Source organism: Amblyomma americanum, chromosome 9 (genome assembly GCF_052857255.1).
Source record: "Amblyomma americanum isolate KBUSLIRL-KWMA chromosome 9, ASM5285725v1, whole genome shotgun sequence".
NCBI lineage: Eukaryota > Metazoa > Arthropoda > Arachnida > Ixodida > Ixodidae > Amblyomma > Amblyomma americanum.
In genome coordinates this window covers 136342315-136369252 of record NC_135505.1, presented here as the reverse complement: position 1 = coordinate 136369252, position 26938 = coordinate 136342315, and the positions used below count along the sequence as shown (strand labels likewise).

General features: G+C 47.6%; 1 protein-coding gene across 2 annotated transcripts; it reads right to left on the bottom strand.

Moving 5' to 3' along the window:
* Positions 1-828: 828 nt before the first annotated feature.
* Positions 829-26938, bottom strand: LOC144104498 (uncharacterized). 2 transcript variants are annotated; one of them, XM_077637560.1, is made up of 11 exons: positions 25859-26938; positions 22009-22456; positions 20871-21008; positions 19356-19489; positions 18099-18221; positions 15859-15981; positions 14153-14454; positions 12929-13244; positions 7027-7320; positions 5308-5529; positions 829-2609 (listed from the first exon to the last, which is right to left on the bottom strand). In XM_077637560.1, exons 1-11 carry the CDS (start codon positions 26717-26719, stop codon positions 2502-2504), a joined length of 3069 nt encoding a protein of 1022 aa, XP_077493686.1. In that variant the 5' UTR covers positions 26720-26938; the 3' UTR covers positions 829-2501. The 2 variants fall into 2 exon arrangements, with proteins under 2 accessions (XP_077493686.1, XP_077493687.1); XM_077637561.1 differs by having other exon boundaries at positions 19356-19486.

Here is a 26938-nt window from a genome sequence, read left to right as displayed (position 1 = left end):
TGCAGAGTAACAGTTTTTTTTTTTGCACAAGTTACGAAGAGATGAACATGTTTAGACATGCACAACCAATTTAAATCTGTAATGCCCAGTCATTGAAAACTGTTAAAAGTTATGAGCTTCCAGGGTTTCATCACTAATGGCCCCTTCAAGGCAGAAATGTTGGTCAAATGTTTAGCGGAATTCCCCAAGGTGGCGTAGATTTGTAATGAGAGAGTAGTTACTCATTGTCATTTTTATGGGGGCAAAACACTAAGGCGGTCGTGTGCTTGCGACGTCAGTGCATGTTAAAGATTCCCAGGTGGTCGAAATTATTCCGGAGACCTCCACTGCGGCACCCCTTTCTTCTTCTTCTTTCACTTCCTCCTTTATCCCTTCCCTTACGGCACAGTTCAGGTGTCCAATGATATACCAGACAGATACTGCGCCATTTCCTTTCCCCCAAAACAAATTATTATTATTATTACTCATTCGCATCTACCCAAATATGGCTACAAAGGAAAGCTGTACAGCTTCTACAGAAATTTCGCAGTTAAAGAAAAATTCGCCCTGGTCCCAGGTTCAAACCCCTAACAGCTGCAAACGGGGATTATACTCTGCTGTGTAGGAGGAGAGGCCATTTCGGCTCCTTAGTTTCCACTCTATTGCCAGGAAAAAATTGTAGTAGAGTATGGTCGCTGCTGAGAGGATCACTACTTTAGCCGTCGCTTGTACACTAAACTGCGCGAGCCATGGAGGAAAAACAAACACCTTTCCATTCCTGCAGCAAGCTTCACAAAATTTGCTGTTTTACTCAGTTAAACATTTTCTTCTTGGAAATGAGACACATCGTTATCTGGTCCAAAGAACATTTTATTTCATCCATTCAAAAAGTCACTTTCAAGACAAACTGACATAAATGAAGCTTTGAGAAAGGGACAGGGGCGATTCAGCCTAAACTTGACCGGTATCTACAAGAGCGTCCCGCTGTCCCCTACTGAAAAAAGCCATGCATATATACAGACTGCTTTTGGCTTTTCATTGATGCCCAACATCACGAGGAGTTGAAGCTCAGTTGTGTTTGTTGCAAAGCACAGATTGCACCGGACAATAATAGTCAGCCAGCAGTCCGTGAAGTTCACTGGCGAGGCTGGGCGTTACACCAAGACGAAAAAAAAACCAGACATACAAGACAAGACACACGTGGGTGCTAGGCTTATGTACACGCTCCACCTTAGTTTGTACAAATACACTCGGAGCCAAGCCAGTAGCATGTTAAATCCACAAATGGCACACTTTGTGAATGGCGCGCCAGGTCTCTGTACCTTCATTCATACTGCTTGTGCCGATGGAATGGCCACTTTTCCAAACTGTGCAAGATTTTACAACTGTCCTGTCCATGCCTTTCGCGCATATTTTTTTTCTGTTTCGCAACGCACGTGACACTTCAAATTGTACTTGCCAGGGAGGAGAGTAGTTCACTGTCTCTACAACCCTGCTTCCCACTTTCAAACAGTGCAGAGCCCTACACTATGAAGTGTTGTCGTTCCGAATGGTTTATGTACATTGGATCACCGTGAACGCATCGGTAAGAAGGTGGCCAGGAGAAGCCAATGTGTGCGCTTCGGCCGGCTCGAGAACTGGCCAATCTCCACAGTCCTTGTGAAGTAAAGCTTGATTATGAGTGGACTGTACACGTGAAGATGATCCCGCACAACTGCGGCAATCGAAGACATCGTGTTTCACAAGCTGAAAAAAAAAAACGAAAACAAAGCTACATGGGTGAGAGCCAAACCATTAAGCGTTTGAAGGCAACCTAGCCTGTGCTCCAGAGATAACCGATGAAAACAAGCCGAAGGGCCTCCTGCAAGTGTTACATGTGCAGTCACTGTCTCATAAATGTGTGAAGGAAGGTAACTACTAGAATGCAACGCTGGTATGTTATGTGACACAGCGTTACAACCGCTTTTTTTTTTTTACTAAGCAGGATACGGTAGCCATCGCTGTAGGCAATATTTGTAGCCAGTGCTCTTTCTTTTACACACATACAAATATAAAAAAAAAACGTCCAACTGAAAACAAACAGATTACGTTAATCAAAATATTTTTCTTCACCAACCAAACAAAGCTTTGCCAAGCAATAACGGTAGCCGTTGCTTCTGTCGGATCAGTGCCTACAAGTGAGAAAAGAAACAACACACACGCATTGAACCACGGTTGACGTTGTGTACACCGAGGGGCGTCAAGTGTCACTGCACAAAACAACACAACATGGACCGTGCAACTGGCTGTAAATAGCCATGGCATAACTGCGGAAACCTGGCGATCTCTTCCACCAAGGAACCACCACTCCACCCCAGTAATGAGAAAAACTGCTGTCCCTTGGACGACCAGATCGCAGCACTCAAGTTTTTCTTGTGGCAAGTCCAGTAACGACGGCCGTTTCGTTCGGATCGGCAGCCTGGGCAGCAGTCCTGCATCGGTCCGAGAGCCGATGCTTGATTCAAAGTTCAACTGCTGTCCGCTCAGGCGGTCTCAATGCCTTCGTCTTGTGCGTGCACTACCATGGCAGACTGGTCCATGGCCAAGAGTGCCTGAACCGTTTCGATGGGTATGCTGCCATCACTGGGCACCTGAAATAAAGGTTAAAAAAATAATTAAAAAATAAACACTACTCTTACGCTCGTGAGCTTGAGGCGCATTTTAAACTCCTGATTTTTCAAAGCAGAAGCAGCGATTCCCCCTTATTGTAGTCAACTGATAGCTCCAAAAGGCAGCAATGATGGTTTCCACCAAAGCTTGACCTATCGACTGTATACCATATTTACATGATTGTAAGTCGATGTATTTTTCAAAATATGAAAATCTGAAGTGGGGGGAGGTCGACTTAAAATCGAAACCAAAGCACTGCACCATAAATAACAGCGAGACAAACGAGATATCAAGCACGCTACAGTGTGGTTGCATTTTTGCTGCGCAGCTCCATCGCATCGCTCTTGGTGCTGGCTTTGCTGCTATGTCAATGCGCAGAACCGGCATCCCAACCCCGCGCGAGGCCGCCGATGGCGGCTGTCGATAAGCAGCAAACCGGCACCAGCCCACTCCCCACAGTGGCCGCAGATTGCACCTGCTGATAAGCGGCAGCAGCCCGATAATGCATTCGCGTTCTACTTTTAATAGGCGTCGTCCAAGATTTTTTTTTGTCTACTTTCAACCGCGCACTCGCCGCTCAAGGGAGTGTTGATAGTTGATGAAAGGGTCGCTGTTCCAATCGCGGCGGCACCGCCACTCGCAACCGCAGCGGCGCCGGGGAGTGTCAGAAACCAACAGAAGAGCCGACGCCGCTCACGCATAGTTTCTCTTTGGCTCTGACGCATTTGACTACTGCCAGCCGCGTTTCACAAGTTTTTAATGCAGTACTTCGTCATTTGTGCTCCAAGTCCGGTAAGCGACCAGCGCTCGTTCACGGCTACATTCAAGATGGTTGTAATTCTTTACGTCGAAAAAACAAATTGCGTGCCGGGCCACAAGTTCAACGTTTGCAACGGGTGATGCAGGTGTCGCAGCTGCAGCGAGGCAAAATTTTCAGCTGTTGTACACGACGTCGTGATGTGGCTGTTTGCGAAGTGCGGGATTTCGCTGCACAACGATGTCAGAACGACGAGCTGTGGGACCGTAGCAGCGGTTACGACGGCAGCGCTAGTGCTATAGTGAGGACGATGGCGCAAGTGTGCACGAGTAGTCCAGTGACTAATAGATTTTGGTTTTGGAACGTGCCCACGGGCGCTCCCGCGCACAGCAGCCAATAGCGGCTGGCGATAAGCGGAGGCTGCAGGATAGTGCTGTCGTGTTCTATTATTGAAGGCCAAGTCTAAACAACCTACAAGTTTTTTTTTTTTTTTTCAGAAATGTTATTGGGGGGGGGGGGGGTCGACTTACATTTGAGTCTACTTACAATCGTGTAAATATGGTGGCTACCGTATAAACGCGTGTTAAGGGCCGCACTTTTTTCTCCAGATTCGAGGACCAATTTTCGAGGTTCAGCCCGTGTACACGATGTGCTAAACAATTTTTGTTTTAAGTAAAGTTAAACAATCAGGGAATAAGCGGCAATTATTCTATGTTCAAACATCACCCACAGAGTCTTCAGACTCCGAGCTGGTGCTGTGCTCCGGCGCACGCTCATCCCACAACAAGTCGCACAGCATGTCCGCTGTCAACACGTAGCCGTTGTTCCGCACTTCCATCACACAGCAGAGCAGCCCATCTTCCAGTTCGGGAAACTTGCACAGCTTGCCTTGGAAAGCACGCTTTTTGCAGCTTGTGTTCCTCAATGCATCCTTTTGGTTGCACCACCATTGGACGCACTTCTGGTCCACGTTTAATTTCCTGCCCACCGCCCACTTGCCATGTTCGCGAGCAACTCCCAGCCGTGTAGCTATTAAGGTGCTTGCCCTTTATGCTAAAACTGCAACGCTCGGTGGCAGCCCACGAAAGCCACAACTACAGTGAACTACTACTCTACCACAACTCCCGTGCAGCCGTGCCTTTGACAGCCACAAAAAGCTGGAGCTGGTGATACTGATGCTGATATGGATAGCAGGAGCTCACGGCGGAGGAAAAAGTTCATTATGACGATGGATGGATGGATAAGGCTGAACCCTTTGAATCGGGCGGTGGTTCAAGCCACGACCTAGCCATGACTTGTGAAATTTCACTCTTGTCTTGATTTTAGCCACCAATCAGATAACCTCCGCTTGGTTACTTCTACCCGCTTAAAATCTACCTGCACTTAAAATCTACCTTAAAATGACCTGCGGCCTCGGGCACCACGTGTGGGCGGCGCCTAGAACCTCCTGTGCGCACGCATTTCGAAGGCTATTCTTGCATGGGCCGTGGAAAGTTTGGGAGCGCCCCTTACACGGATCTTTTTTTTTCACGCTTCCTTGGAGAAAACAGAGCCTTAAACGCGTTTATATGGTATTATCTTTGATAACATGTACTGGTGAGCACAGGGCTTCACTACCAGTGGCCCCTGCACACCGCACCGGTGTCAGCGCAACTCCAGTGCAAGTTTACCGAAGAAGCCACAAGAGTGTTGGAGCAGCTGAGTGCAGTAACCAGTCGTGGTGTGCGGTTCAGGTGTGCATAATGCACGCGACCACACACCACACACGGTCCCTCATCTATCCATATAAGCTGGCATCTGGCAAGACAGGCACAGCAAGGAAAATGGACGAGGGGGAGTGTGAGAGGCACGGGGTGAGCACAGACAACATGCAATTAAGCCGACATGCCACGCACAGCTGTCGGTGCAGAACCCCTACTCACTTGGAGCGTGGTCGTCCCATCAGGGTTCTGCACGATCACAACGTTGCCCAGGGCAGTCGTCTGCTCCTCTTCGGGTGTCTCCAACTGTACCAGGCTGCCTTCGGCATCCTCGTAGGCGTTCACAATTTGGCCGTCAGGCAGCATGTACTGCCGGATGACGGGTTGCGCTGCCGCTGTCGCCGCAGTGCCGTTCACCGCTTCCCCGTCTTCAGCGCAGACCACCTGCACACAGAGGCAAGCACCATTTCATTAACCTGTTTACAACCATGCAATGCCGGTCTGTGATTTGGTTTCGAAAAAAAAAAAGCTACACAGCTTTCTCAAATCTTTGCGAGTGAAGGATGCAAGTGCTAACTGTCAGTAGATAGATGGGTTGTGCATAAGGGACATTCACAAGAAAGAAAAGAAGATGGGACAGGCGCAAACTAACATCGAGGGTTTATTCGAGGGAACAGACATACTTAAGCGTGCCAGCACAAGCACGAAAGGGTATCCAAATGTTTGTTTCCTCGAATAAACACCAGCTGTTAGTTTGCGTCTGCCCCGTCCTCTTTCTTGTGAACGTCCCTACGCGCAACACATCTATCTACTGCCAAGAACCAACTTGCCCAACAATGCATCCTGCTGAGGCAGTAACTATACAGTCGAACATGGATGTATCGAACTCAAAGTAAATCACAAAATAGTCCACTACATTGATAATTCAATATATAACAAATGGCAATAGATGAGCTTTCCGTAACTAGAAGCAAGACACTACCATGCATGAATCACCATGTGCTATTCGCCTATGACAGCTAAATAATTTATAATCGAATTTTTCTGTCATGCGGTTTCAACAGGCGAATGATGACTGTGAAGTCAAAGTGTGCATATAGGTCACATAAGGCATGAAAAAAACTATTATAATCACTGCTTGTGCATTCGCTGTCATTGTGGCAGGCTGCTTTAGCATTTTAGTGAATTAAAACGACGAAGCAACGACTATACTGTAATTTTTTCATGTCCTGCGTGACCCATAAGCACACTTTAACATCATAGTCATCACGGAGCTGTTGAAACCGAAACTAAAACAGCACCAGAAAGAAATTCGATTATAAACTATTTAGCGGTCTTAGGAGGATACCATGTGGTAATTCATGTATAATGATGCCTTAAGCATCATTACAGAGAAGAAAACACACACCCAAAAGTTAAGTGCCTATACTCCTTTAACTTTGTTTGTTACTAGATTCTTTCAAGAGAATTCAGACAAACGCAACTGCCAAATTGTCACACACATGCACGCACGTGCGCACACACACACACACAAGATGGCTGTGGTTTAGCTCTAGTTAAACCTGGAGTGACGCAACAGCTACAGCTGGCCGAGTGGAACTCGCTCAGTCGAACGTCAATGTCAGTCTTTTGCCGCTCCATTTCGCTGGGCGTTCCTTCTTCATCTTTGTCCCTGGACGTGGGTTCATTCCCCCCTCCCCATTCCCCCCCCCCCCCCCTCGGTTTCGCCGGCAGCTGCTCCACATCACGTAACCAACCACGTGACCAGCCACGGCGCTGCCACGCTGAAGGATGGAAATGCTAGCGTAACGTAGCTATCGCTAAAAAAAAAAAAAAAAAATGTGGCTGCTAGCATACAATTCCGAGAAAAATACTAAAATCTGCGATTTTTCATGGAAATGTGGAAAACTGGTGTCCTTAGCCGAGATATTTGCAGCTGACCTGCGTGATCTCATGCTGAGAGTCCTCGTTGCCGTGGCTCTCCACAACTTGGACGTCAGGCTGCCTTTGGCTTGCAGCTTCGGCTTGAGGCTCCTCCCTGGGCTCGGCCGGGAGCATGGCCTCGGCCGCCTCCGTAGCTTCGGGAGGTGTGGCCGACTCCTGCTGGGAGATGGATACCGGCGCCGTGGCCATGGATGCCTCAGCTAATGACGGGTGTGGCGGCGAGCTCTCCGACGAAGTCACCACACGGACGTAGCTGCGATTCAGCACCGACTGGCCAGGCATGATCTGCAGCTGAAGGTCAAAAAAAAAGAAGAGAGAAAAATAAAGAAAACGGCAGTCCATCTCACAACTGTGTGTGTGTGTGTGTGTGTGTGTGTGTGTGTGCGCGCGTGTGTCACATGGTGTTGCGCACACACATGCACACACAAAAACTAAGTCAGCTAATTCTGCCATTTATTTGCTTGTTTATTCATTCTAAAGTCCAGCCCGTGTTGCGCACACACATGCACACACAAAAACTAAGTCAGCTAATTCTGCCATTTATTTGCTTGTTTATTCATTCTAAAGTCCAGCCCACAGAGCCATCATATGGCAAAATATTGCAAAACCTTGTTAATATGTTTCCAGCAGTGTCTGTGTCCAAAAGCACGAGCAATAAAAATGTCCCAAAGCGCTACACTGTTGCACTTCCAGTCAATATATTTCTGAACAACACAATTTCCTGTGCCAAGCATGTTTGCAAATTGCCAAATTCCAATCATGCGCTACATTTAGTGACATGATGCATTAACATCAGAGGTGTGCGCATATTTGACATTAGATTCTATTCGCATTGCACTTTCACTATTGGAACCTCCCAAACATTCTCGAAACTTCAAATAGTTTTCCAATAGTATTTGATATCTGATTCAATCTGCATCACACTGTCACTATTTGATTCTCCTAAATGTTCAGAAATTATGAAATCCCTTTTCATCAATCTAAACTCAAAGCGAAACATCGCAACAGTCTCGAACGGTACTATCACGCACAACAGTCACACGAGTTAATTTGCTCTTTCCTCGCAGAATAAACAGCCCACGGGCAGTAATGCTAAGATTTGCATAAAATCAATGCAGGCAGCCAGCGAGAGCTCCATGCTCGCTGGTCGGAAAACGAAGTGCAGCACCATGCTGCACGTCACTGAGCCAGGCCGCAGTCACCACTGGCATTGAACCTGACTGGCAGCGCACCTCTCGTTTTAGATCATTATGATAAAATGCTCGTGCGCACAGAAGCGGCCCAGCTTGTGAGGAATAGCGGAAGGGGCGAAGTTGCACCCAGTGCGTTGCTGCAGGAGTTTCGTGGCGACCGCTTTCGTTGTTCCCAATTGTCGTCAGTCAGAACCTAGATAGCGGACGTATTAAGAGCAGCACCCAGTGCGCAGGTGCATCGTGCAGACTGCACGCACTGCAAGCTCCCTTCGATGCTAATGCTGACACAAATACAAAAGGACATCTGCAAGCCCAAGAAAACAGCCCTTCAGATGCCCTGCACCAACAAATCCAACAAATGCAGGTCAAGAAATTTGGAACCAAGAGTGGTGATAACACTTAATTCGTCTACAGCGTAATTCACTTATAATGATACCAGATATAATGATATATCGCTTATAACGATCAAATTCTTTAGATTTATCAATTCTCCCATTGCCCCCTATGTAAAAATAAACCGTATTTAACGATACAATTATCGGTGAAATAACGGATACAACAATGATATTCTGGCCGCCCGGATGGTGTTTACCTCTAAAATTTGTATGAAAGTTTGAAAAAAAAAAAAATAATTTGAAGTGAATGACGTAAAAACTCCGCGAACGACCGACGTGGCGAAATCCGTAAGGGAGCGTTGCCTACCGCCTTGGGAACCAAGTGCTATTATCCTCACAATAGCTGGAGGGAGGAGCTTGCCTGGCCCCTGCTGCGGAATGCTATCTCATACAAACGCAGGTTCCGCCCCAGATGGTCTTTGAGAATTATTTTTTAAGCATTCGCTTTTCTTGCCTGTTCCCTCGTTTCGCATTGTCCACAGGGCAGCCCTTGGCAGCGCGTCAGAAGATGCTGTGCACTGATAATGTCCCAGAGTGCTTAGTATTTTTTGACGGGAGCCCCTGATGGGGTGGAGGTGGCTCACTTTGGGAACTTGGCAGAGTGCCAAGACGCTGTACGCCCTTGACAGGATCACAGGTGGCGGAGGCTACATGCATGGGTTAATACCTACATGCATGGGGGAATACATGAGTGTGTCCTTTTTGCTTTTTTTTGCCGATCCAGATATAATGATAATCAGTTATAACGAAGGTTAGGTTTAGGTTTATGGGGTTTAACGTCCCGAAGCGACTCAGGCTATGAGAGACGCCGTAGTGAAGGGCTCCGGGAATTTCGACCACCTGGGGTTTTTTAACGTGCACTGACATCACACAGTAAACGGGCCTCTAGAATTTCGCCTCCACTGAAATTCGACCGACGTGGCTGGGGTCGAACCCGCGTCTCTCGGGCCAGCAGCCGAGCACCATAACCACTCAGCCACCGCGGCGGCAGTTATAACGAAGGGATTTTCCGGTTTTCTAAATATCGTTATAAGTGGATTGCACTGTAGTATCCTAAAATCTTAGTAGATTTGGACTGTACATTTTTCTAAGTAGAGTAGAACCCCGCTGTTTCATTTCTCACTGGATTGCGACAAACAAATTTTTTTTGATGTAGCAGTTGGGAAACGTAGCAGTTGGAAAACGCTTGTAAAAAAATTTTTACATCGCTATCTGCCTGCTTTCTTTTTAGCTTCTTGTAAGGACAGCATGCTTCTCTGGAATCTGCTAGACTTAGAGGCTCCTGCGACTGTTCGCATCCACAGAATGCCCTAAACGCCACGATATGGCTTTCAGTCTGCCTGGCAGCTGTTGGTGGAAGTGAGGCAGCTGCAAAGAGGAAGGGCGCACAAAGTTTGGGCATGCATGGGCGCTTGTGCGAGGTTTTCGCTATGGTCGCTTTAATCTTACAAAATTCTCTACTGCAATCACGAAAGTGCGCTTCTAAGCTGCAGGCAACAAGGAAAACATGGATGACGGAAACATGCCTCGGAGCCAACCCGTTCAACTGCATCTCATACAGGGCTGCCCACGTGGCATTTGGCGCCGCAGAGTTTCGTTTTTGCAACTGCGGCCGTTCGCGGCAGCAGCGACGCTACTGCAATAACAGCCGCAACAAGATTCTCGCCGCCCACAAGTGTGCTCGGCGTTGGCTTAGGTGCAACCCGCCGGAATCCACCAAGCATGGTGATGGTCAAGTGCCGATGAAGTGTAGAGCCCCACTTTGGCTGGTCTGCCATCGCTGTTCAGTGTGCGCCAAAACGCCGGCTTTCAAAGTGTGGAGCAGGGTTAACCACTGTCGCGAAGTGACATTTTCGACGCAGCACACACGAAGGCTGTTTCAGTTGCAACTTAAGAGCAGAGTTTGTATTGCATCGGTTTCTATGGAAAGCTTCGATTGGACCGGCTCACATAAATGTAGCAGCCAGGAAAACGCAGCCACCCAGAAATGTAGCAGCGGGGTTTTAGAGTAATGCATCCCCCAACGCATATCAACATGATCCTCACGAAAAAATTGCAAACATCAAGAGAAATGCCACATTTCGGAACCTTAGCAGAAATGCAGTTTCCAGTCGCAGCACACGCCCAAAAAGTGTCATCGATGGCAGTGGGAAAATGATATACTTACGTTCGAACTTACCAATGGCACACTCTTCTTTCCCTACAATGACAAGTGTAAGGTAAGCGCACTAAAAAGGAAATGAAAACCGCTAAGGGTGAATTATGCACCCCTCCTCCCCCCACTTTAAACCGAGTGAGTTCTAGTTGAAACAATGCATCCGTCTAATTAGGCACTGTTACGTGGTACAGCAGTCAGGCTCCCTGAAGGCCACGAAGCAAGAGGTCTTCATTATAAAAGTGTCAAGATGCATAAGGTGAAACCTTGACTTGCCAAACCTTATGAACTTCACAATTCTACACTGTAATTTGGTTTCCCTGATACATAGCTATACAGACGCACTCTGACAGAACACTTCCAACTTAATGGAAGCTATCTGCACCACCAATGAAAGTTGGCTTTTGCAGTTGATTCATTGAAGGGCTATAATTTTTCCGTTCAGTTTTGACTGCGTGGAAAGCCGCAGCCACAGAGCCAAACAGTTTCTCAGTTCAATGAAATTACAGATTTGTTGAAATAACAGGATGTGTTGAATACAGTACAATCTTTCCATAGTAAACTGACTCGCACGAGCAAAAATCTACACCATACCAGGGTCTTTGCTACTATACATCAGTTGTAGATGATGCTCTTTGGTAATTAATTGGCTACTAACTACACACAGTGTTGGTTTATAAAAGAAGCACAAATACCTTCCACCCTGCTCTTATTGCACCTTTATGTGATAATTATTTACTTTCACTTATCCCATTTCAAGTTATCCCATTTACGATTTTGCTTATGCATTGCTGAAGTACCGCATTTGCACAAATAGAATGTGGCTACGAATATAACGAGAGTTTGATTTCATGTGACAATCAGCTTTGCGCGAACACGGCATCATTTTCTGCAGCCTCATCGCCATTTACGAGGCAAGAAGCGCGTGGTACCGCTCACAGTTCCGCCGCGCCTCCGTTTCTTGCCGCCGCTTCCCTGTGTATTTGCACTTTTCTACTCCTCACTGCACCTTTAATGCCTCTCCTTTCTCAGCAACATGCGTTGCCCACCTTCTTTCTGCGCTTTGCTTCTTTTTTCGCCGCGCTTTCCCTCACGGCCCCAACGACTTCCAGAAGTTCACTTCTCCTCACAGCCTTCGAGCTTGATGGTGAAGCTACTTCCAAACATTGACTTCTCGCAACATTCAAGTCTAATGGTGAAGCTACTTCCAGAAGTTGGCTTCTCACAGCTTCCGAGCTTGGTGGTGATGCTATTTCAAGAAACATCGTTTTATCCTCTTTGGTATCCATTAGTATCTTTGGTATCCGAATGTTGGCCTCGCGCTCTTTACTATAGCCATTACTTCGAAAAATTTTTTACTATAACCAAAAAAAAAAAAAGAATGTACAATCATCATGTACCGCAGTTTCACTTTACTACATCCGAGTTTATTACAGCGGGGTCCTACTGTACCATAAAACCGATACTTCAATGAATGAAACACTGCCAGCTACAGGAGACAAAACCCCTCTTCCGCAAGATGTAACGCCCTCTGCAGAAGTGCGAAAATTCATCTGCTGCACAGAAAACTGGTTGAAAACTAACGCAGGTGGGCGACGCAGAAGGGATCCAGTTCTACAAGGTGCCAATTGCACCTGCTAAGTGGAAGCCTTGTGCTTGACAGCTGCCACCGTCACCTGCACCTGTCACTAGCAAGAGCTGCGCATGCACAGCAGGGCCTTGAATTTTATTTTCAACCAGTGACATGTGGGAGAGGGCAATAGAGGAGCAGCTGCTTCGAAAAAAAAAAAGGATTCTCATTCATTTGGGTCCCACACACAAAGCGGCAACCGTAGAGCTGAATTCTTTTCTTGATCCCAACAAAATCCTCAGCTGACGAAAATACTACACAGAAAAACCTCTGACAATCCTAAATCCCGGATAATCCAAATAATTTCTGTAATCTCGCAATTTCTAATGCAAATCTGACCAGCTAATTCAAAGCGGCAGCCTGCGCCAGCCCGATTTATTCTAAGATGTGAGGTGTTATGCGAATATGGCCAATCTCAATTTTGGCGCAAACTGGTGAAGCGACGGCCCCTCGGAGCCGCAAGGTGGCGCCGCAGAGAGATGCCGAGTAGTCGCCGACAAATCAACCATTAAATATCATGACCCACCTTGTGCAGCTGCGACTTGCCGGACTGCTGGATGAACTGAAAGGTCTCCGCGTGGGTGGGCACCCCTGCGACGGTGGTTGCGGGCGCCACAACTGTTGCCGCCGCAGTCGCCGGTGCTGGTGTGGTGGTGACCGGTTGGGTTGTGGCAGCAGTGGTGGCCTCGTCGTCGTTGCCGTTGGTCACGGCCTCATCCGATACGGGCAGGCCAGCAAACTCTAGGTTCTCGAGCATGTTCTCCGACAGGCTGTCGCTGTTGAGTGTTGCCTCAATGATGCCGTCAACCTTGGCTGCCTCGCTGCTCTCGACGCCACTGCCCCTACACAGTTACAACCAGAATGCAGCACATTTACGCGCCATTTGCCAACTGAAGGAACAAACTGACGAGGTGCTGGCAAAATGTTTATGGGAATCCCCCAAGGCAGAGTAGTCTTGTAATAAGGGGGTAATAACTCACTGATATCCACCTAAGCACAGCCATAAGGCTACAAAGGAAAGCTGTGCAGCATTCACAGAAACTTCGTAGCCAAGGGAAAATTCACTCTCGCCCTACCATATGCTAGGCCATCCCGGTTGGCTCAGTTGGTGGAGCGACTGCTCCGGTGAGGTGGTGGTCCCGGGTTCGAACCACTGGCCAGGACGAATTTTACTTCAACTATGAAGTTTCTGTGAAGGCTGTAGAGCTTCCTTTGTAGCCGTACAGCTGAGCTTGGGTAGATGCCAATGAGCAATTACTCCCTTTCGACTACGTGCTACACAGCAAGAACCCAGAGATCTGACAAGACAAATCCATTGCTATCTGTTCCCCCCGAACAAGTCTCTCTTTTCCCATCATCATTATCAGGCCACTACAGGACAAAGGCCTCTCCCATATCTCTCCAAGTAACCCTGTCATGTGCCAGCTATGGCCACCTTATCCCTGCAAACTTCCAGACCTGATCCACCCAACTCAACTCTCTGCTGCCCCCTGCTAGGTTTGCCTTCCCTTAGAATTTAGCCTGTTACTCTAAGCAGCCACAGGATATCTCTCGGGTGTGGTAACACTAAAGGTGTGGCAACACTAAAAGAACTGAAGAAAAATGGCAGATTGGGCGAGTCGATGATTATTCATAATCATTTAAAAACAGCACTACCAAACACGGGACAAAGACTGCACAGTGTGTATGCTTTCCTTGTCTTTTGTGTTCGATTGTGCTGTTTTTAAATAACCACTAAAAGAACACCTACGTGAGCACCACGAAGGCGTCCTCGTCGTCCAGCCGTATCCGCTTGTTGGGGGGCAGCGGCTCCCCGTGCAGCGCGGCCACCATCTCCTCGGGTGTGACAAACTCTACAGAGCTGCCGCCCACGGCTGCCCCGGCACCGGTGCCGTCCGCAATGCTGCTGGCTGGCTGGCTTTGGCTGCTCTCGCTCTCCGCACGCATCCGCTTGCGTGTGGGGGGCACGACCTTGGCCACAGACTCCTCCTCCCGGATGGCGTACAGGCCAGTCGCAATGCCCATCGCCTGGGCCACGCTCTCGTCTTCGATCTGCACACCAGCACGAGCGAACGAGGCACAGTGTCAACAACTGCAGCCACCAACTTGTTCAGGATAACTTGAGCACCAGCTAATTGCAAAATACAGGCCCAAAGCGTTGGTTTGGTTTATAGGGGTTTAACGTGCCAAAGCGACTCGGGCTATGAAAGACATTGTAGTGAAGGGCTCCGGAAATTTACCCCACCTGGAGTTCTTTAGCGTGGACCGACATCGCACAGTACACGGTCCCCTAGAATTTCGCCTTCACAGAAATTCGACCGCCGCGGCCAGAATTGAATCTGCGTTTTTCGGGTCAGCAGCCGAGCGCCATAGCCAATGAGCCACCGCGGCGGTCGCCCAAAGCAATGAGATCAGCGCATTATGCACGGCCTAGCATTGCTGCGCACAGGCTTTTAGAGCACAGTTCTTGGGTGCCTGCTCCCGCGTCGTCATCAGGATGTTAACAGGTAGTCGCAGAGCGAAACACCACGGCGAGAGGGGAGAAATGGACAACCGGAAGGTGGCTAGCAGCATAACGCGCCACCTGCCAGCGGTGGCATGTGAAGAGCTGCGCTCAAAGTTCGCACTACCGACTATAGTGATCGTCTGTCAATTTTTTCCGCATTCTGGCTGTCAATTTCATGAGGAATGCGTAACTCATGCGTATAGAAAATTCGTCATTTCTAAATGCTTATGAGGTCCACATAGTGAAAGGGTAGTATGAATCAAATCGAATAGTAAATACTATTCGCAAGCTATACAAAGATTCGAATATTCAGTCACACAGTGAGAACAAAATTTGTTTCCAATATCTTTCTTTTCATAGATTTTTTTTTTTTGTCGAAAAGCATTTGTATTTAGTTTGAACTATCTGTACCGAAATTCGAAACCATTTGGCAATATTCTACTCAATTCACAAACAATCTTTATTATTCATATTCACTTCTCAACGATAAATTTTGATATCTGCGCACCTCTAGCCTTTTACTTTTCGTGAACTACCAAGTCCATGTATACCACACTGCAACTACGCACAGCTAGGAGTGTGCGAAAATTCATAAATTCAAATATGAATTGAATATGTTTGCTGTTCATATTCAATTCAGAAAATGGATATCAATATAACTGGCAGAGATAGAACACCGCACACCTTCGTAAATTCAACTGCGGCAAAACCACAATATCTGAACAAATTATCCGAAGGCCGAGTCAAGTAAACTGTCAGAACAACAGTACAAAAGCAGAGCCTTCACTTTTCTTGTGCGCTGTTAATCACATGGACCACTCACATTCCAGAGCCTATGTCACTGAATGCTGCTCATGCACGATTCCGCAGGTGGGCTGCCCTAGAGACTGCCCCTCTGTAAAGCTACTGCTGCAAAACATTCTACAAGGTGACACCTGGTGTGGCCTCACCTTGACCAACTGGCTCCCCACATGAGCGGCTTCCTCGCCGGGCTCGACGGAAACCAGGGTCTCCTGGCTCAGGGCCCGCATCTCCCTCAACACCTCTTCCAGCTGGATCAGCATGTCCGGGATCTGCACCGATTGTAGAAGAGCTTCCAGATTTCAGCAAGCGCTCCCCAAAAAGTTGACCCAACACAATGTCCACACAGGTTAGCAAGTTTGCTGCCAACTCACCGAAAGACAACCGAATGGTAACATGTCCTCACTGAAGGTTTTTATTTTTGTTACTTAAGCAAGAAGTACAACTAAACTTTGTTATAACGAGACAGTTTATAACGAAATAATGGATATAATGAAGGAAAGACAATTCCCCTTGGAAGCTCGGTCAACATGGGCTATAACAAAGTAACGGCTATAACGAAGTAACCGCTGGGCCCCTTCAACTAAAAAACCGGACTATAGGTCGGACCGGAATATAGGTCGACCCCCTAACTAACCAATTCTAAAAATGAAAAAGATCTTTTTCAATGGGAAAAGTACCGAAAGACATCCTTACTTTGAAACAAATGCGACTCGAGAGGTTGCACAATGGTGACAGTATTTAATTTCATTTAAATGCTGCTTGTATGTACACCCGGCAAATTTTTTAACAATATCGCGCACCAATCGGCTTGCGTGTTTGTTTCTGGCACAGGCAAGTACGGCGCCGTAGAGCAAAGCCCTCCTCTTCATGAATCGCCACAACCAGGATGGCGAGCCTTTGAATTGCGCCCTCGTGAGTCTAGAGGCACGCGCGATCTCTGCCGCTTTCACGCGGATGCATTCGGCAGTCACAGGCAGCGATCTTGCTCGCAGCGCAACGTTTCCTTCCTATTCCCGATACACTACGGTCTGCCCACGAAATGATGTTTTCTTCTGGTTGCTGCAAGTTGTAATACACAGCTTCTGCCTCCGCCAGTACTGAATGCTCTTTTCGGATACTCCAAATTCGCGCTGTGCCGCCAGGTTCCCGTGAGCTTCCTCGTACTCAATCGTGTTTTTCTTGAAGGCGACGGTAAATTGCCGTTAGCTTCCGCTTTGCATCTACTGAAACGCAAAATGGCGGCACTGCTGCTGATGGCGATGGTGATGGAGGCTGTTGTCTTCAGCCACCCATTGTTGCAAGACTTCCGTATTTTTTCAGCCAATGACCGGTATATAAGACGGGGGTCGACTTTTCACCATGGTTTTTTTGAAAAAAAGCTCGACCTATATTCCGGTTTTTACGGTACATTATAAAAAGGTGCAACTGTATTTAGTACAGATGCCATGAGGCTGGAAAAAAATAGTAAGCAGGTCTTTGCTCCAGTTAAGCCTGCTAATGAAAGAAAGTGTGACAACATCTTCCCAGAGACTGCATGAAGCACTCTGCTTCCGAGTTTTGGGTGAAACGGCAATGTTTACTTATCTGCCTATGCTTATGCGTTATCACTCCTTTCGTTCTCTCACCACTGTTCTTTCCTTCTTCACAGACTACAAAACACCCCTTAAATGTTGCTGCCTTCAAAGCGCTTTCAGCCCTCCATCAATAAATGGGAAGGTTTAATGGTAGGCGTGTGCGAATATTTGAAATTCTGAATACAAATCAAACATGTTAGCTATTCAGTTCACCTTCGAGAAGAAAAAGATTAATATATGACAATTTTCTAATAGTCAGCAGTGATTGAATACTACACAGACTTTCAAAAATCCAACCACCGCAGAACCGCCAACCACCCCAATGTCTGGGCAAATTGTCTGAAGATTTAGGTAACAGGAAAATGGCGCACAGACGTCCGTCCTCTTCCCTGTCTCCTTCATTGTTAATTGCATGCACTGATCACAACTGGACCTGACGGGACTGGACCTCATACAAAATTCTGCAAGGGGCTTTCCCACATATCACACATGATAAGAAAAAGATAGCTGACCACCCACTTCTGCCAACCACAATCTACGAGAAAGCGTGCGGTGTTTCCTTCGATCCTTCCATAATGTGTTACATGCTTAAAAACCAGTTTATGAAGTATGCCATCGATAATTACCTGCCATGATTCTAAAGCACAATGAACAAGAGGGTGGGGAAATGGCACGGCAGTGCCCATCACATGTTTTGTCCACCCTTCTGTGCCAAGTTTGTGGTGACTTAGATCGACGACAAATCCCGGTCCAATTGCTCATAATAGACTCTCCAAGTCCCAGCTCACACTCTTCAATGCTGTCGCCCTCACCTGCAGCTGTGGTGGGTCCCCCTTTTCACACTTGGTCAGCAGGAACTCCCAGAGCGAAACCGACTCCGAGAGTCTCGGGAGAACCACTTCCATGAGCTCCTCTTCCCGGCACGTTTTGGTCACCTGTGGGAGGTACGAGCATAATGAGGGACAGGACACAACAGAGGCTGGCGTATGTGCCGACTGCATCGTCCCTGAAATGAACGAAATAAATGACCGGGACATAACATTACCATCAAGTATTATCAGCCATGCTGGTATATCTTTGCAAAGAGGTTTACAATAATTTTTTATCCTCACAAACCACACCCCGATGCTTGAACCTTTCACTGTGTTACAGCTCTGCCAGTAACCTTTCCTTTAATAGGTGACCTCTCGTTCTTTAAGCCACTTTCTGCCTAACACCTGAGCTTGCTTTTTCTAACAGCCAATTTGCATATTTTGCACTTTTGTACAATTTTTGTCCAAATGCTACATGAGCTTCATTTAGACCAATGTGTTTAGGGAAATTCCTCAAGGTGGAGCAAGATTTAAAATAAGGGGGCGATTACTCATTAGCGTCCACCCAAGCACAGCCATAGGGCTACAAAGCAAAGCTATACCGCCTTCACAAAAAAATTATTATTCAACGATGGAGTTCCTGTGAAAGCTGTATAGCTTTCCAGAGGGATTCGGAAAAAAGCTCCTCTCTAAATGCAGCTTGCAAGCCCCGCTTCCAACAGGCACTTCTCTGACTTCAGACGAATCACATCCCGAGACTGGGGAGCGCTAGATTCGAGACAAAGGGACAACACCACATTAGAACACCACGAGACACGAGCGCTCGTGGTGTTCTTATGTGGTGTTGTCCCCTTGTCTTGAATCTAGCGCTTCCCAGTATGCACGACCAACTAGCCCCCCCAAAGATTTACCGACGTATACACATCCCAAAGATACACATCCCCACGACATACATCTCGAAGATAAACATCCTGAAGATGCACATGGGCTATGAGGGATGCCGAAGTGGAAGAATTTAGATCACCCGAGGTCCATTAACACGTGCTCACATTGCAAACAGCACACAGAAGTTTTTGCATTTGACCTCCATCGAAATGCAGCTGCCGCGGCCAGGATCCGACACCGCGACCTTGGGATCAGCAGCCCAACGCCAAAGCCACTGCGGTCGGTTATCACCAATTGCTCGCAGGGCTACCAGATTACTTGAAAGAACTACAGAGTGGGATACACTGCCTGTAAGGTGATGTGAGCTCCTACCTCTTTGAGGCGTGCTTTTCGACGCATTGAGGCCATGTCAGCGTACCGACCTCGCTGTGGTGCTGCCATGTACATGGCCGGGTTGTTTGTGCCGCTGGCCGGGGGTGTGTCCGTGGTGCTCGTTGCCTCGCCTGCTGTTTATTGTTGCAGAAGAAAAAGAAAGGAAAGGGAGCGACAAAAGTTAGCCGCAAGGTGGCGCGGACTGCACAGCTCTTGCAGAACAGATGCATGACTCGATTGCAACAAGAGAAAAAATGCATGCTTTGAAAAGAAGCAAGAAGGCAACTCTTCAGGATGTTTCTTTTTTCGTAAGGGGTGATGGCACCATTTTTAAGACTCAAGCTATTTATAGCATTTTGTTTGTTTTGCATCATGGAAGAACTGGGCAAAATATGAGCTCATTTGGTGCAGCGAGTAATTTGTAATTGAATTTTTAAAAGCTCTCCTGAGCCATAACGCAGTCAGGCAACAGTGGCATGCTCGCAACCCATGACGACATATACCAACGATAACGTGCCTGCTCGCGAACAAACGACTGCACTGTGCATTGTATGTAGTGAGTGTAGGGAAGGAGTGGGTTGTTCGTTGTTAGAGATAAGGGCGCAGGAGGGTTAAGAAGGGAAGTCACAACAGGAGGCCAAAGCAACAAAGGCCTGCGGCCTTTATTTCTACAGGTCAAGACATTCGTAGAATTTTTTTGCTAAGCACCAATTTTAGTTTTCAGTTTTCGTGATGCAGTGCTCATTGACTTATCTAGAGTGAGGAGAAAATTTCACACAAGCAATTTAATATTCGCAAATTTAGAAAACAAAGAATGTCTTGACCTGTACTATGTTCCTAGGAGTGCAACAAAACAAATGGAATCAAAACAGATAAAACAGTCGGGAAGAAATCTGCTCCACAAGGTGAGTATCTAAGCAGAACGCTGTAACGGAGAAAAACAGATATTGTTCAAACGTTTCTCGGCAATGCGGAGCCGCCACGGTTCACGAAAATTTTTTTAGATTACGTCCCAGTCAATTTCAGCAATGAAACTTCAGAACGGTATAAAAAAACAAGGCATACAAGCGGACACAACAATCTAAAAACATTTGCCATTTTTTGGGATTTCGAAGACGCATACCCTCTTCAAGTAGGGACATCAAGTTTTTGGCTGCATGTTTTGTTTTAAATATACGTAAGATGCCAGTGTACCTAGACCATCACATTGAATTCACATGCACTTGTGTCGCAGCAACGTAAGACTAGAAGATAATCTGCCCCATGAGGTGCAGCTGAAAACAATAACCCCTCACCTGAACCCTTGGTGAAAAAAGGAGCCAAACCAATCAAAGAACACAAAAAATAAACCCTCGTGGCAAAGTAATCCTAAATAACCTTTTAAATTTTCTGGTTTCAAAGACCCGCCACATTCCCCCTCACTTTAAGTCCTGCCACACAGTGTAACGACACTCTTCTCAGCCGTCAGTACATGCACAGTGCGCTTGTTAAGCAGGTCCATCACACACATCTTACCCTGAGCCACCATATCATCGACATCCGATGGATTCCCGTGGTCCGGGTACAACCTGAGATGCCTGCAGAGTCCGCCGCGGCCAATGTAAGACTTGGAGCACGTCGGGCACTTGAAGTTGCGTGGTCTTCCGCCAAAACCTGGACCCAACAACACCGCCAGTCAGAAAGACACCAACATCTTGGAGCGTCTGCCTCTACATAAAACGTACAGGTTTCAAGTGTTTAGAGAAGCCACCTGTAAGCAACCGGTATGAGCAAGCAGTGTGGACAAGCAACGAGGACAAGTGAGGTCTAGAAGTGAAAACTACTGCAGTCACATGTTGACTCTGGGGGAAGACGGAAAAAAAAACAACTTTCTTTTCCCTCGGAGAACACCATGGTGACTCCAACCAATCACCACAACAAGAAGCATGTTGTTGGATCCTTCTAGTTGTTTCAGTCTCCGCCACCATGCTTCAGTAAAACGGTTTTGCAGGCCACCTGGTTCATATCCAGTAAAGTCAAAACTTTATGAGTAGGACAAGGACAGGGGGCAAAGAAACGAATGCTGCTTCCATGGTGTCCAATTGGCTTCTTCGTCTCTTGCCCTCATCCTATTCGCATAGTCTTAACTTTCCTTGAAATGGCTTTTCCAATTCACGTATTCACGTCACCCGTAAGTCCTGCAGCAATTTCACCACTTCTCAAAGCTGAGAACTGCACACTCTTGAATGAATCCCGCCGATCTTTTCCGCCATCAGCTGCTGACCAGATATCTGAAACCAGCCAACGAGCCACCCCAAAGACCCCTTTTATCAAAAATCAATACTCTGATGGTGTCGAAGCTTGGAGGTTAGCAGACGTCACACCACCTAACACATTCAGAACAACTGCTCAGCACAGGCCAGAAAAGAACTATGATAGCGGAACAAAACTTGCAGGGCCTCACCAATAGTTCACTGTCCGGCTGATAGGTGGCACCAGCATCTGTTACCTTCCTGAAACTGGCCATTAATCCCTGCTAGATTTTGATCTGGAGTTGTAACAAAAAGGATAAAGGAATTCTTGTCACTGATCAGAGCAGTTTTCGAACAGTCCAGAGGAAAGGAAGGGGCCACCTCCCAACGATATCCCCTACGGCCCCAGTTATATGACTCACCTTGGAAGGAGCGCCGGCCACGGTCCTCGTCGTCGCTGACCTGGTAGTCGGAATAGCCGCCGTCAGAGTCGTCATACGGCTCGTCGTCAAAGTCCAGGTGGTGGATACGCTTGTAGTCCTTGACCATGTACGAGGGCGGCTTGGAGATGCGTCCCGAGCGAGTGCGCGGCCGGTGCTTCTTCTTCTCCTCCTTCTCTTCCCGCGAAAGCTCGGGCCCGTCGCTACGCGGATCGTCCTCCTCAACGACCCGCCTGGCGAGGCCCCGGCCACGCGGACGACCACGACCCCGGCCAGAGTACGAACCACGACCCCGGGTTGTCGTGGGTCTTGTCGTCCCACCCTGCTTGGAGCCCAACTCGGATGGATAGATAACCCGGTAGATGATACGTGTGTTGGTCTGTGGGTTGAACACCACTGCCGAGCCGCCATTCTGGATGGCCCTGTTCACCTGCAGGTGTGGAGAGGAAGAACAACTGAGTGCTGAATTGCAGCCAATGGCTGTAGCACGATCAGTATGATCAATGTTCAGGTACGACACACTCGATGTTGCAGAAATTCTTTTTAACTTTAAGATATAAAATTGTGCGTTTTGAATAAAAAAAATCAGTTGCCATTTCAACTTTCCAATATAAAATTGTGGTTTCTGACTAAAGAAATCAGTTGACAATCAGCGTTGTGTTCGTCTTTCCTTTTCCCTTTGTCCATCTTATTTCTACGCTGTTGTCACTATGTCGGGTACGAACAAACTTTACAAATTAAACTTTTCAACACTGTCTGATGCAGCCACAAGTACTTATGAGCGTGCCAATGTCCAACAAGCTCACAAGAAGAAACTTGGTAAGTAGGCGAGTATTCAGAGCGAACAGAACAGAACGCAGACATCAACATGTATGTAAAAGAGTTGCACTGTCCCAATAGCCAATTCGTGTTGTCTTTCAAGGCAATACATCGACGCATGGTGCAACACAATGCACCAATTAAAAAATACTTCCAAGTGAATGTTAACATGGCATATTAGGGAGGGGGGCACTCCAACCGCAACAAGCCAAGGGTGGTGGTAGCGTGACCACCATATCGCTTCCTTAGAGCTCAAAATTTAATGGTGACTCTGAGGTTTTTTTTTTCTTCACGTTCCAAGCCAAGTTTATAATCACATCAAACTCTTTAGAGTCTCCCCAGTATAAGAAACCATTTTTTAAATACAGAGTAGAAATATTTTAAGACAGTAGAAACCAGGAAACTGAAACCAAAACTCGGTTTCGACCAAACTACGACGTCGCGGATACTGTCCCAAACCTTATTGTGCGCACTTTGACTGGCTAAACTGGCAACTGTAGGCGATAGCTTGGGTCGTTTCCTGTCTGAAGTGACTAAAAACAAGCTCAAAATTTCGTCCTTCTGCAAACACAGAGCAAATATTAATGAGTGTGCCAAACTGTGATGTAACACCCGCAAGGTTCCCCATAGATATCACCCCACAATGGAACATTTTAATATCCACTGGCACAGGAATAAGACGTCGCCTGGCTCAGAAATTTGGCACAAATTACCAGAAAACTGGGGAGAATTTACCCTGAAAGTTTCAACAAGATCTATGGAGGCACAAAAAACGCCGGAAGTGCCCCTTAAGAAGAATGTCCTTGCAATTTGGCAAATTCTCGTTCTTAATGTGCCGGTTCAATCCTGGTCAGAAACAACAGATTCATAGGCGTATCATGGAGGTGCAGGAGTGGCCCATATGTACACTGTCTTTCTCAGTTGAAAAACAAATAAAAATGATAGTTACTGCCATTTCCCCACAAAACTTTTTTGCTTGAGTGGGAGTTGGCCCCTATCCAGCCATTAACTAGAAATGTTGTCCGACTGCCAAAAAATGTTCAGGGTCCCCATGGTTCAACTGGCCACGTTTCTTCTCCGTACATAAACCTGTACAAGTATTTCTAGTGCAAATGCACTATAACACAAGCAATCCTGAAAAAAGTGGTGTGTGTCTGAAGCCTCTCAGATAACTGCAGAAATAAAATACATATTGCCACAAGTTGCCTTCAAATCCACGGCAGCACAAATAGATCAACTTCGCTGGGCACTCCACGAGAGCACTATGCTATCGCCACAGCTGACAGCAAGCCTCATGTTAAACAGCTACACTCTCACGCTGTGCATTGCCCATCGTCGTCATCAATTTCCATCTGTGTGAAAAAGCCACAAAAGTAAAGGAAACGTGCATAACTGGCTCCCTGGGTAAGTAGACACCTCAATCTCAATTAGCGATAGCGATAGAGAGAAGTGAGCTGACTGCGTTCGCGTTGGCCGAAACACAGCACTGGAGCAATAGGCTGCCACAGTTCATTGGATTCATTTTAAGGAGGAAAGACGCACAACTGGCTTGCTGGGTCAGCGGACACCTCAATCGCACTTTCAGGTACGTGGCGATGGCGTCCTCCAGCAAAAACCTGCTTTCACACAATATTTCATGCTTAGCAATGCTAAACCGCCAACAATTTTTGTTGTGATCCAAGCGATGACAAAAAGTTAAATAAATTAATGTACCTGCACGCAAAAACACCCAAAATATGAAGTTGGCTACGACAGGGGACACGCAAGCTCATAACTGCTGCGAATGAGCAATCGGTACAGAAAAACGTTAGTCGCATATCGACAGAGCTGCGCAACCCACTACAAAAAACTACAGAGAATGTTTACTACATTTGAATCAGTTCAAAAGCACGGATTTTTGCTACGCAGAAGACGATGACGAGCGGGCAGTGCCGTGTGATGGAGCGTTTGTGATAGGCGAGCTGCAAACATGCAAGAGACGATTTTGCTCAGATCAGAACCATTGGATTAGTGCCACATGAAAGGTGGTGGCGGTGACACCTGTATTTAATTTCTGGACTTATTCTAGAGCATAAATGCTCCATTTTCAGTGAGAATAGCCTTTTGTGTTTATAATGTGGCAATCTATTGACACAGGCCAGTTTCTATTTGTCCACACCATCCCTTTAAATGTGTTCCTTTCCTGGGACACCCAAGAGATTGTGAACATACGAGCTGTGAAAAAACTGGTCAGCGCAGAATAAGTTTGTTAATGCAAAGTGCTTCGAAGTCAAGTCAACACTGTGGACTCCATAGCAGTATCTCAACTTTCCTCTTTGAACTAGCTGCACAGTTAGCCTCCCGTCTTATGTTTACAGCCTCTTTACAGACAACCGAATGAAGTTAACAGCCTCGCTGGCTTTCCAACACTAAAGACCACAACATGCTCACCTCGATATGCGAGCTGCTCCCGTAGTTCACGAAAAAATACAATGGCTTTAGAACATATTAGGCAGCTATGCCACGAATTAATCTGGATATATAACATTTCGTTGCCAGAGCCTTTGTCACACTCTAGAAATCCAATAAACACTGCTAAATAGCTCAGTGCACACTGACATTGGCAACTAACTCAAGCATGCCAAGATTTTGGTTGCTAGCAAGGAAGAAGGCTGTAATGCTGAGCTCACCCAACGTACATAACCGCCAACTGAAAAGGGGGCTGTGAAACTAAGTGCACCCGTGTGGCCTTGACAACAACTAAATTTTCCAGACAGCAGTGGCAAGCAACACCTGCACGAGCACTTACAGCTGTCACATAAACAGACGTGCATATCGGACCACTCACACTACACTGGAACCTCTCAAGGCGGCACAGACATGCCCAAACAAGAATACGTCAGGCACACGAAAACGCACAAGTTCCAGTGTTAACAAAACGCCCCAACCTTTTTTACCGCCCACACAAGCATTTCGTCCGCACGGGAAAGAGAAGCACACAACACATGGGGGCTTTTTTTTTTTGCTTTTTCACCTGCTGCTGTTGAAGCACGTGGGCGATCTGCTGGAGCTGCTCCGGTGAGAGCACTTGGGTCGAGTGGTACGTGTTCCCCTGCTGAATGATCTGTATCGGGTTCTCCGACGACCCCAGCGGGGCAGTGCTCTGCTTTTGAGGCAGCGTGACGTGCTGAACGTTCGATGCGGTCGGCTGGATCGTCACGGGTGCATCACTACTGTCCTCATTCGCCGAACTAGGCGCGGCTGTGGCGTCCGCGGCGTTCTCTGGAGATTCAGCCGCTACCATCTCCTGGTCATCTGGCTGCAGCGGTTGCGCGCCAACCACCGACCCTTCGGTCTCAGCTGCTACCGGTTCGTCAAGTGCGGAGCCTTCACCGTTTAGGACGTCTCCGTTCTCGGCGGCTTCGGCGGGTGCCGCGGCGGCTTCGGGCTGTTCTCCCACGGCATCCCCCAAGTCCTGCACCAGCACCGTGGCGGGAGACACGTCGCCTCCCGCGGAATTGACAGTGGCGGGATCGTTGGCCGCGCCGACGTCGCCCGCACCATCTGCGACGTTGACTAGGGTCACCTTGTCGACGATCTGGCCATCTTCACCGACCTCCTGACGGAGGATGCCGTCCGGTAGCTCTTCGCCGTGGAGCACGGCAACTCCGTCCTCGACCGAAGCGTACGCCACCTGATCGTCGTACTCTCCGGAGGCTTCCTGAAACGCCTGCTGCAGGATGTCAGCGGTGGAGACGTCCCCGGAGACGGCCGGGACCGCCTCGCTGGAGACGGCCCCGTCCAATTTGCCGTCGGCTGCCGATGAACCGACTTCTGCGGCCGCTCCCGCGCCAACTACCATGAGGTTTTGTTGTTGTAGCTCCACATCCGCCATCTTGGGCTCCGACGAGCGCCCTACTCGTATGACACCTATATCGTTTGCAAAACTGTCGCGATCCGGGCTCGTTGGGCCAATTAAAGAAGCGCACTTATCTTGGCGGCAGCTGAGACAAGAAAACAGGTCGCGGGAGTCGATGCCGAAAACCGTACGCGTTCTGCTATTTTCCCGAGGTCAGCGCGAACGTCCGCCATGACGCAGTTGCGCCGTTCGTTC

Coding starts and splice junctions, on each gene's coding strand:
- LOC144104498 (XM_077637560.1), bottom strand. CDS start 26,719: ATGGCGGATGTGGAGCTACAACAACAAAACCTCATGGTAGTTGGCGCG. Junction 22,457..25,858: donor ACGTGCTTCAACAGCAGCAG/GTGAAAAAGCAA, acceptor CCACACCTGCAG/GTGAACAGGGCCATCCAGAA. Junction 7,321..12,928: donor GCAAGTCGCAGCTGCACAAG/GTGGGTCATGAT, acceptor TTTGACCTTCAG/CTGCAGATCATGCCTGGCCA.